This window comes from Monopterus albus, unplaced genomic scaffold, assembly GCF_001952655.1.
Source record: "Monopterus albus unplaced genomic scaffold, M_albus_1.0 scaffold54.1, whole genome shotgun sequence".
NCBI classification, from domain to species: Eukaryota; Metazoa; Chordata; class Actinopteri; order Synbranchiformes; family Synbranchidae; genus Monopterus; species Monopterus albus.
The window spans coordinates 990,923-1,002,907 of record NW_018127934.1 but is presented as its reverse complement, the minus strand read 5'-3'; the positions used below and the strand labels follow the sequence as shown (position 1 = coordinate 1,002,907).

Below are 11,985 nucleotides of genomic sequence, written 5' to 3'. Positions count from 1 at the left end.
CTATCTGCCTGTCAGCCTGCGACACTGGCTTCAGTTTGTCAGTTATTACATTCCCAGGATAAAAACGACTTCCAGTAATTAAACTGTGATCTTCTGATAACAAAACAGGGCTGATGTCATCGATGACATACTTACTCATAGAAACAACCTGTCAACAGCTGCCTGCTGTGTTTTTGATCATTAGCTTAATTTTGTTGTAGATGAGTTGTTTCTGATGAGTGTGTGACCTTTCCTTTGAAACAGGTGCTACCCACCAAAAATAGTCACAGAAGAAAAAAACCCACCCCTAAATAAATTTTCTTCAATGGCTGTAGCTTGTTATCTGGCCTGATTTCATGTGCTTCTGTCAACTGAAGCATTCATTTTTAATTCTAAGGGCACCTGGAAGCTACATTCTCTTGCTAAGCATATATAGTAATTTCCAAAATAATTCTTAGATTTGTCAGTATCCATATTCTGATAATATTTTGAGGAAGGAGTGAGATGAGACATTATGGTATAGCCAAGCAGTGCAGCTGGTAATTTGAAAAAGATGCAAACAACATGGCAGCCAAGGTTTAGCTTGGTTTTTCTATGAAGAGAAATAAAAATGCAATCTCTCTCACTCACTTACCTTTCTCCTTGTTTCCTTTTACTGTCAGGAGAAACCAGTTCCTGGTACTCATGATTTCCCCCCCGTTGGTCATGCTGAGGCCATTAGCCAGGTGTCTACACACTGAATCAAATTTACTCCCTCTGCAATAAAGATATATTTGCAGCTTAGACATATTTTTGAAAAATTGCCCATAAAAGGTTTGTTCATCTTGAACCTGTGCTGCCGTGACTTGTGGGCCCGGGGAGATCAAGAAAGTAATTTTAGTTTAGTGTAATTATAAAACTTCAGATGGTTCCCTTGACTGGACTCCTTCAGCTCCATTGTTCACAATATTATGGACAAATGTAATACGGTTTCATGACCTATTCTCTAAAGGAAGACAAAGACAATGACACTGACACTTTAATAAACATCACTTTAATGTTATAATCTGCAAAATTGGTGTTGATCTCAATTTTATTGACTCCTTTTGGTGGTGATTGGTTATTCAACTGCCATTCAGTGGTATGACAGTGGCTCCTAAACCACAAAAATAAATAAGCAGGAGTTTTTGTTCAGGGCTGATATGACAAAAAAAAACAGAATGAAGAGATTTTCATTCTGTGCTGTACAGTGAAAATGTCCACACAGAGAGTAATGTTTAAATTTCACATATCAAACATATTTTGGAGTGTTTTTTTTCTGTACAAGACAATTGTAATATTTAATCAGTTCCTTTTTGCTGAAAACTTCTGCTGTTGCTGCTCATACCTACTGTGGGGTTTTCCATGAAATGGCTTCCTTTTCATGGGCTTTTAAAACAGCCTTTTTCATGAATGCACTTTGATTCTATAAAGTTGAACCCGCAGTAAGCTATACGATATAAAATAAATAGCTAAGATATACATAAATTGAGATACTGAAAAGTTGCGGATTATTACAATAGCCTGTGTTGTTTTTGGTAGCTAATACAAAGCAAACCTGTGTTGCTCAATTTATTTTTTTTCTCACCAAATTGAACTAAATTTACAACAAGTCACAGCTACATTTTATCATCAGCATGTCATGGTACTTGTAAACATATGATACAATAGAGATAGCTGTTACAATGAAACTACATTATAGTAAGTAAAGACAGTAGAGCAGTGCAGTGCAATAAAAACCTTTTGGAGGTCTTACAATAGGAAATATGACATACACTCAGTTACCAGCTTACTGGGTAGACACACTGTTACTAATTCAGGCTAATGCGACCGTGTTGTATTAGACTGCATTTTTAAACTGCCAAATGAGAGTAGAACTGTAAAGTCACTTGGGATATTTACTAAGGTCTTGCCGCTCATTTTTGGTGCTAAACAATTGCTTGAAATTGCCTGTGTTCATATTTACTAAGCAGTTGCTGTGGTGTTTTGCAGTGGAGAAACAAGAAATGTGGCACTGCAGGAATTTGCACATCTGGTCTCAAGCCATATGAATTTTAAATGATTCTCATTTTAAATGGACTGTATTTTATATAGCACTTTTCGCACAGTGTATTACACTGGCCAAAGCGCTTTATAGGAGATCATACACCATTCACACACCGGCGCTAGTCAAGCCACCGGGAGCAATTCGGGGTTCAGTGTCTTGCTCAGGGACACTTAGGCATGCAGGGAGACTGAGAGTCGAACCACCAACTTGCTGGTCAAGAGACGACTGCCCTACACTCGTGAGCCACAGCCACCCCATTTTAGGGGAAGAATGGAAATTTATACAAATACCCTCAGCGCCTGATTTATCACGGCTGTGACAGAGGAAAATGTGGCTGAAATTTAACGTCAGGAGAAATCAGGTGTAAAGTTTGGGCCCCTGCTCACAGCATGGCAGCTGTTAGTTAGCTGAGACACTGTCAGAGTTATTAACATGACTGAAGAGGAATAGGGCATTTGCAAATCACATCGCTCACCAGAGGAGAATGTGAGGGACCTTTACAGGCTCTCAGGTAAAACCATGCTTCAATTACTGAATGAAATAAAAGACGATTTTACTGGCAGGAGACTATGTGACTGCCATTCCAAAACATGTTTGCTGATTTCTTCAACTATATTAAAGATTGGTCGCTGTAAACTTAGACTTTCTTCTGCACTCACTATCGGTCCACATGTGCAGCCTTCAGGCAGCAGATCCAAAGTGGAGGTGTATTAAGATTACCACAGCTGCAGCTGTGCTCATTTACATCACCAGTGTTGGTAAATATGCTGCTAAATTGTAAAATTGTGGCATTGCAATACTTTCCCCGCCTGACAGTAATTTGCGACAGGTTTAGTAAATATCCCTTAGCATCTTCAGTTACAAAGAGTTTCTACAATTTCACATATAATTTTTATTTACTAGAAATGATAACTTTATAATTATTTGTGTAAAGGATAATTCTACGATTTTCAATGTAGCTCCTGTTTTGGAATAAGAGTGGCTGAAGCAACACTGCCTTCAGTGTAAAAAGGCCAAAACATTTTAGAGAAGTAACAACATCAGAACTGACTGCATAATGCTCAGAATAAAGTAATGAGGCTCAGGTTGAAGTGAACTGTTTACCTTTAAAAGACACAACAAAGAGTATAGTCACTACTTGACAGAGACAGTCACATGACGTCCTGTACATACATGCAAAACATATATTTATACAGAGAAATCAGAATAATACTATAGCTTAACTACCACATGCATATATTTTACCAACTTCAATAAAATTATCATTCGACAACTTAAAATACGACACTGAAATGCACAACACACTTCTTCACATTCTTGAATAAATACTTCCATTACTTTTTTAATATTCAAAAATGCTGTTAAAAACAATTAAGAACAGTTACTACTGTATGGGATTTTATGGTTTTAATTTCTGCAACCAGCAAGACACTAAGATGATTTTAAAAATATTTTGGAATAAGGTGCTGTATACTGTATATGGTGCAAAAACAATGCTTCAAAATACAAAAGTGACACAACATTATACTGTATATACAGTAACTATATGTACACTTAATTCAAGTAGTGAAAAATGGGAACACTCAAGAATACACCCTGTACAGTAACGTTTTCTCTCCCTTTATTTGTGGTCACGTCTGTGCTGAGTCAGAAGGGACAATATGTGTGTGTGTGTGTGTGCGTGTGTGTGTGTGTGTGTGTGTGTATACAACAAAACCAAGCACACCCCAGTTAGTAAAATGTTACTGTCACTAAAATGTTAAGTAATCACAAATCCTGTCCATTTAATGTAATTTTATTAGAGTATAAGATTTTAGGCAAAGCCCAGAAGAATGAAGCCAATTAATTTTAAAAAACTGAAAAATGTAACAAATTCAGTCCACCTTTATTTTTTAATTCCTGATTTGATCGTCTTGGGCTTGGATACCAGCCTTGTATGAATTTGTGGAGAAACATTCTGCCATTCCTCACAGATGATTCTTTTCATCTGCTCTTTGCTGGAGGGTTTTTCTTGTTATGCCGTCAGCTTTAAAGTAAAAGTGTTGTATTATTTAAAAAAGTGTAATAATTGCATTGTGTTTGGGATCATTGTCGCGTGGTGGCGAGTGTTCTCTTTTACACCTCACTCTGTTGGAGGAGCAGCATGAAAGATAAGGACACCAGACAGCTGGCTGGTAGAGGAGGCTATATCAGCTGTTAGGAGGCAGCCGGACTCACGGAGTGCTGTGGTGGAGAGATGCCTACAGAGGAAGCAGTGGACGACTCATCTCTCTGTGCTGCAGAACTGACCAGTTTGTAAGATCGTTTCTTGCTGCTGCCATCAGGTCACTATCTGTGAGAACTGTGTAAGAGTGGACACTGTAGTTATGAATAGGGGCTGTGCAATAATACTATTTGTACATTTTAAAGAATTTTATAGTGTATTAGATTTTAGAATATCTTTTATGTCTGTTTATTGTGTGATCTGTGTGGAAGCTACAGGGTGTTTGAATTGCCCCATGGGGGATGACTAAAGTATCTATTTATCTATCTATCTTGTACTGACTTCCATTTTTACAGTGTCTCACAATCTGGTTTCTTACTTGTTCAGGCAATTCCTTACCATGTGGAACTGAACTGAGGTAACTGCAGTATTCAAAGGTTATTGCATAACCTTGTTTATACAATTTTCCTCAACTGAAAGTCACAGGTGCACCCATTTTTGTTGCAGTGATCACAGATAAACTCAATTGTGTTGCAGTGGTCACAGGTGTAAACATGACACAGGCTAATGTGTTATCTGGTGCATATTCAACACTTAACAGAGAGTTAAATTAATATGCAGTGCAGGACAACAGGATACTGAAAGAAACAACAATGCCAACAGCTAAAACTACCCTAATTTAAGATTACTCATATACAAGACTTTAAAACAACATCACAGAACAGTAAAACAAGGACTGACTGCACTTCACTGTGCAGCTTCATTAATTTTTACTTTCACTTGGATGTAAATGTAAAATTGATGCATCAGTCCCTAATGGAGTAATTCACTTTCAATCTGTGCATTCTCCAGAAGTCTGTTTATTGAAAGTGTATAGTGGATTTCGCCTCTGGCTCATCACTAGTAACCAGGAAACATGGCCGTTACAACAGTTACATAATTGAAAGCCAAATTCAATTTCAATACTTTCAGAGCCAAACTTAGAAGCACATATGGAGCCAAACAGAGTTCAATCAACAGCCATTCCATTGGTGACTCTCTGCAGCCTCAGGCTTCAGAGGGAAATAATGCAGAGTTCATTCTCTGTGCCAAATAAGGGTCACAGTTTATATATGAAAATAAAAACTGTGAAATACTTACATAGTTACAAGCACAATTACAGTTCATACTGTGTGATTAATATTTTCATTGTGACAGGGTCTTGCCATTCTAGAATATATTTTCATAACTTATCTTCAATCACAACTGATTAATTTCATTATCTATCAATTGAACCGTGGGATTGAGACATTACCAAGACACCATGGCGCTGCCTGTTTTTAAATGCTAATCGCAATCAGAGGTGAACGTTTAATTGAAGAAGAAGGACACAGAGGAACTCTGATTGGAAAAGAGGAAATCTTAAACGTTATCACTCCATGGGGAAGTGCTGGAAATGTGCATGATACTGTACAAAGCCAGCACTGTTTACTTCATATGTTGTTAAGGCTACATTTGAGCATTAACAGATTATGAGACAACAGACGCATAGGCACAGACAAAGGTCCCCCTTCTTACCTACCAAATAATGAACTTCGGTAACATGTACACTGAAGACTCTTTGTCACAGATTCCTCATTTGCAACACTTCCATGTACTGAAAAGGGGTTTTCCCATTATAGGAACCTACTGAAATGTGTTGGGCTGAGTAATGAGCCTGATGAATATAACGAGCCAAAATAAAAAAGAGTAGGATCTCATACTTTTGACTGGATTAACCTTCACTTCAAACAGAGGTGCTGGTCTTGTTGCCTTTGCCTAGACGGCTTGTTCAGTAATCCATCCATGCTCTTAAACAATCTATATTATCATCATGATAATATATTCAAAAATCTCTATATCCAGTTGTTCATTTTCTGCACATTAACCACTTCAGTCTTGATACACTGCTTCTAAATTAAGCAAACACCACATACAATGTTTATATGTACTGCATGTTATATGTGTGTATAAACCTGTTTACATGCATGTGTCTCATCACCTCCAAGTCATGGTTCTCTGCCATAGGATTGCTCCTTTCAGGTTAGGAGCAAGTTGCTGCCCCAAACAAAGGAGTTTAATTATCTCTAGGTCTTGTTCATGAGGGAGCATCAAATGGAGTGTGGCACTGACCGGTGGTTCGGTGCTGCAGCAGCAGTAATATGGGTGATGTCTAGACTTTTGTGGTGATGAGGGCGCTGAGCTGGAAGGCAAAACTATTGATTTACCAGCCAATCTAATGCTCCAGCCCTCACCTATGGACATAGTGACTGATAAAATGAAATTACAAATACAAGCAGCTAAAATGAGTTTCCACCATAAGGTGGATGGACTCAGCCTTACAAATAAGGTGCAGAGTTCAGACAGGCAGCATGAAGTAGAACAGTTGCTCCTTCACATTGAATGGAGGCAGCTGATGTGGTTCAAGCATCTGATCAGGATGCCTCCTGGGTGCCTTCCATCAGAGGCTCCCAGTCTGTTCAACTGGCATTAGACCCCTGGGGTAGAACCAGAATATACTAGAGGGATTATATCGCTCATCTAGCCTGGGGCTGCCTCAGGGTCTCCCAGCAAGAGCTGGAGAATGTTGCTGAGAAAAGGGATGTCTGGACCGCCCTACTGAACATCCAGCCCCCACAACCTGACCCCAGATAAGCAGATGATAATGAATAGATAGATGGTTGTACATGTCTGTGTGTAAGTAATATGTTGTATGCATGTCTATGGAAATGCTGTTCAAGAGAAATCCTCGGGTTGCATGTTTGGAACGCCTCCATTTTGTGTTTTTGCACTGTCACCATTGCACCCAATGATCTCCGTATGGCGAGATGTGATATAGCTTCTCTTCCTTGCAGACAGAGAGTGCTTCCTTGCAGAGCCACCTCCGACACTGCCATTGCCCTCGGCAGGGTCATAAACCACCAGCATGGTGGTATCCATTCGTGTCAGCGTGTACATGCTGCTCTGGCGTGCTGGGTGCAGCCGTGTAGAGCGAAGTTCCAACTCATCGTAGCTGGACACTTTGATGAATGGACACCAACGAAACGCTCGCTTGAAACCAGCTCGAAATCTGGTATCACATCAAGAGGGAGACGGGAAGAGTTGGCAAACATAGGACAGGCAGGTGTAGGAAAGTCAAATGAAAGTACAGTTCATTTTTTTCAGCTAGGTACTTTTAAATGATCAGTGCACTCACAATTTAGCACTTTGAGATACGTATATACGACTGCTGCATGATTCTTGCATGTTTTCCTAAAGGCAGCATGAACTGTGTTCAGTACTGTACCAAAGGTTGAGTCTTCAGCTGAGAAGAGCTTATTTTCAGGTGCCTCTGCGGCTTTTAAAAAGGCAGTCAATGATATGGGTAAATGTTTGTGCAGTGATAAGAAACAGGTCAATTTGCGTGGGAGTATAGTATTTATAATGAGAGTAAGCCAACAGTACTTGAGATGCTGACTGTGATCCTTTTCTGAATGCAGTCAGGCTGCATTCATTGATCCCTAAACAGCTTTAAATGCTTGAATCACTGACTATTCACCAAAAAGAAACCCATTATCTACTGCAAGATTCTTAAGAAATTCAGTTTATAAAAACCCATAATTTAACTATCATATATACATTTTATTTAAAAAAAACTGTTATTTAAAAGACTATTTTTGGTCTAATGGCTTATAATACAACAATTTTCTTTGCCCTATTATAAAATTAAATGTTTAAACTGATTATTTCTGCTTAGACTTAATACACCCCAGATGATTTGGCCACACCCTGTAAAATAAGGAAATTTATTTTTTCTAACCATTACAAGATAAGGACACCCACTTTATATAGTTTTTCTTCCATATTTTGTAATTAATAAAGCCAAGCCTAACATTTTTCTGCATCCTCTAGTATTGGATTAGTACTTTTGTTGTCTCGTGTAGTAACAATGTTAAAGTATGAATTTTTCAGCTGTCATACTTTGTTTTTAAATTTGTCATCATTACCCTGCTGTTACCCACCTGCTGTTGAGGCAGCAGTAGATGATGGGGTTGTACATGGTGGAGCTCATTGCCAGCCACAACACTGACAGGTAGACCTGCTGGATGTACTTCCACCTACTCAGACGCTTGTTGAGCCCCGTCACAATGAAGTAGACGTGATAGGGCAGCCAGCAGAGGGCAAAGGTCACCACTACGATGATCATCATCTTCACCACCTGCAAGAAAAGAGAGAAAAATGAGAAGAAACACTCACAAGCTCTCTACTGTTACACTGCAGGACTGACAAAATAAAGGACCACACATATAAACAGTGAGCAAATCAGAGAAAGTTATACAGGAAAGAAAAGTTTCAATCTCTCTGTTATAATGAACTGGATGGAACGCTGTGGGTTATCTCTGGGAGGTAACTGGGAACTCAATCCATAATAATGTGTGACACCTCAGAGACAACCTGGACAGGCACACTAGTGGAGACAAAACAGACGCCAACAGAGTGCCTGCTGAAATTTAAACAGAAGTCCTGGCCCCCCCTTGTTTTGAGTTTATATTTCAAAGAGAGGTTTATGGCATAACACATATCAAATTATAAACTGTGTTCTGTGGCTGCTAAACTGTGGTTAACCTTTTTTTGTTGTTGATGACAGTGTGAAATGAAAACCTTATTTCTCTTTACTAACACGCAGCTCGCACAACAGTTCCTCTCGCATGCAAAATGCACTATTGCTACCAGAACACTACGTCCACATCTCGGGATCAACTCCGTTGCCAGAAAACTGACAGCATTTGTCAGACTTTCCTAAAACAACTTGAACAACAGACATCATTAAAATATGGCTCACAAATGTTATTGGCATAGCTTTTATTTTGCATTTGCATTTATTTGGCATAAGTCAAATTCCATCAACAGTGACATTTCTTTACTGTACAAACTGTGCTATCTTATATTAAAATGTGTCAGAGAAGTTAATCAGAAATACTGCATCGGTAGGTATTTAGCCAATAGTTCTCTGTTCAATACAATGTTTTATGTACGGACATAAGGCATTCACTCTGTCCAAGAGACCCCTCTGGTCCTGTGGCTGGTGATCATAAACCTTCCACCTTCACGAGGGAAAGAATTTCTCCATGGAGTTGTGGAATGGAGAGTAAGGTGGAAGGAAAAATGGCACCATCACAGGAGCGTCTGTAAACCATTCTGTAACTGGACAAGAAGGGGGAACCACCACACTGTCCCATATAATTACACAACATGCTTGCGCAAGCCTTTCACAGTGGCACACAATGGCAAGAATTGCTTAGCGCTGTACAGCTCTATTAGGAGTTAATGCTATTTTATTTATTTGAAAGTATATTTAGATGTAGCAGAATGTGACTTTTGTAGAGGACTTTTCATATGAATACATGTTTGGTTTTCTATGACAGACAGAACCATTGTTGGAAATCTCATTATACTATTGGTTTCTTGTTAATTCACTTTTACTGGTTAAGGTGTCCAGTGAAAAAGACAGGCAGTCTCTCAGTGGGCTAAATATGCACGGTAAATACATTTAAGGAGCAGAAACTAATTTGCTAAGTGACTTTGGGTCTTGTTTAAACTGTCCATATTTGGATAACTCAATAAATCCATTGAACTTATTGTATGAATACACACAAGACAGGTTTTATAAGGCTCACTTTTGAAACATTTAAAGTATGTGTCTGCTTTTTTCCCCAGTTTTTTTTTTTTTTTTTACTGGAAACTGTTTTGTCCGGCTTGTTTTGGCATACAGTAAACTTTAATAACAATGTGTCCCATGTTAATAGATAGTGAAATTGTTCAAAACTGTACAGAAAAAGAGAACTACCTTCTTATTCTGAGCATACTGTATGTTAGTGTCCTAAATAAATGTGATTGTCTCTGTGTTATCATCCGGACACTGCCATTTGAAATAGTCCACATGGGAACAAGTAGACAGTCTTTCTTTTGACTTTTAAACCTACATTCAGTGACACCTATCTCTACAACATTATGAAAAAATGGTCAGGTGAGTCAGTGAAGTCTTGAAAATGTCATAGCAAAGGAAGAATATATGTCATTCTATACTCTACTGTAAAATCCAGTCTGTAAAATGGTGTTGTGCATGATAGAAAGACTTCATATCCTCTTCCTCACACACCTACAGTACAGAAACAAAATCTATGAAGCACATGAGGTTAAGGCGAGGTCATGCATTGGTTTACAGAAACATTACTAGACTTGCTTTAGGTATGTGAGCACATCTAAAAATCTACAAAACCTCTGCATCCCAGCTGCATAATGCATAGTGAGAATGTCAAGCAATGTCTTCATTTTTGTATTATAATGTCGAATACTTTTGAATGGTAGGAACAGTGTGTTTTATAGATCCAAAAAGCACAGAACATGTGTGGGCTTCTTTCAAATAAAAGCAACAATTTGTTTACATGTCAGTTATTCTACAGTATGACAGACTTTCTGTCTGAACCCAACCCTTAACTGAGAGTGTGGCAGAGTGTGAATGCAAACCAAGCCCGGCGCAGTTGAGGTTGTGCTGTGTTTTTCCCCTTATCATTAAATGAGGCAGACATTAGAGTGCTCCAGCTGTCTAGCCTAAAGTTTGACCTACGTGTCCAAACTGGACCCAGACCTGAATACAGTTTCCAAATGTCTGCCCATACCCTCAGGTACCAATGAATCCTGTCAGGCTCTGTTCGGGTAGCCACACTCTACAGACTTGTACTGTCTTTAAATTATACTGGGACAGTGGGACATGTAAGTGACTTTTACGGGGCTTAAGCAGAGAAGCATACATAAAGAAACACAAACACAGAAGTCACTCTTGTGAAATTGCATCATGATTTCCAGTGAAATTTTGAATCAGTTTTTTAATAGCTTCTTCTCACAAACACAATTCTTAATATTCTGGTGTAGTACTGTATGCTATGTTATTGAGGTAATTGTCAGTCACAACTTTCCAAATAACTCAGGTCAAACGGTGACCCCTTTTAAAAATGTCAAGTGTCAGCTTCATAACTGGCAAAGCATCTTTTTTGTTTTTATGCTCCTGCTCTACCTGTCAGAGAATCTGTATGTGCTCCATCAACTGAACAAAACAAAAGAAAACACAACAAAAAGCTTTTTACTGAGCAGACTTTTGCCTTTTTATGGTCAGTTATGTCTGTTAATATATTTTGTGATTTTGTCTCCTCATATGCTTTATTTATATATTTATACATTTATACTTTGACATTCTAACAAATTGATCTGTCTCAGTATGTGCCAGGCAAATAGCTACAAGGTTAAAAAGGCGATACTGACCTTAGTTTAAAAGCATGCTCCATATGGTTCCTTTAATAAAAGGAATGGAAGCCAATATGAACAAAATTCAACTGAAGGTGTTCTAGCAGTACCTTTTTTTTCAAATGATGATTAGTGATGATCACCCTCACTTTGTGATGAGGAAAATTAAATAGATAAATAAAAAAAACAATAATGAATAATGTGCTACATGGGAATATGTGACAATTGTTGCTTTGAAGCACATGTTGCAGCGTTTGTAGTAAATGGACAAGACTTTTTTTCCACTCGCTAGAAAACTGCTTTTATTTACAGAAAATTGCTTTAACATCTACACCTTTAAGTGTACAAAGTATGTACACTTAAAAAAAACTTTCACACTGAGACTACTGATTGGATTTGTTCTGTTCTGTCATCAAACTGAGCCATAGTTGGAGGAGCC

General features: G+C 38.4%; 1 protein-coding gene across 1 annotated transcript in view; it reads right to left on the bottom strand.

The window, feature by feature from the left end:
• Positions 1 to 2,285: 2,285 nt before the first annotated feature.
• The window catches only part of tacr3a (tachykinin receptor 3a), a 28,480-nt gene continuing 18,780 nt past the window's right edge, over positions 2,286 to 11,985 (bottom strand). Inside the window, exons 4-5 of the mRNA XM_020601995.1 lie at positions 8,267 to 8,463; positions 2,286 to 7,335 (exon numbers count right to left, since the gene is read on the bottom strand). Of these exons, the coding sequence (XP_020457651.1) occupies positions 7,002 to 7,335; positions 8,267 to 8,463 (531 nt within the window). The 3' untranslated portion in view covers positions 2,286 to 7,001. The remainder of the gene's footprint in view (positions 7,336 to 8,266; positions 8,464 to 11,985) is intronic.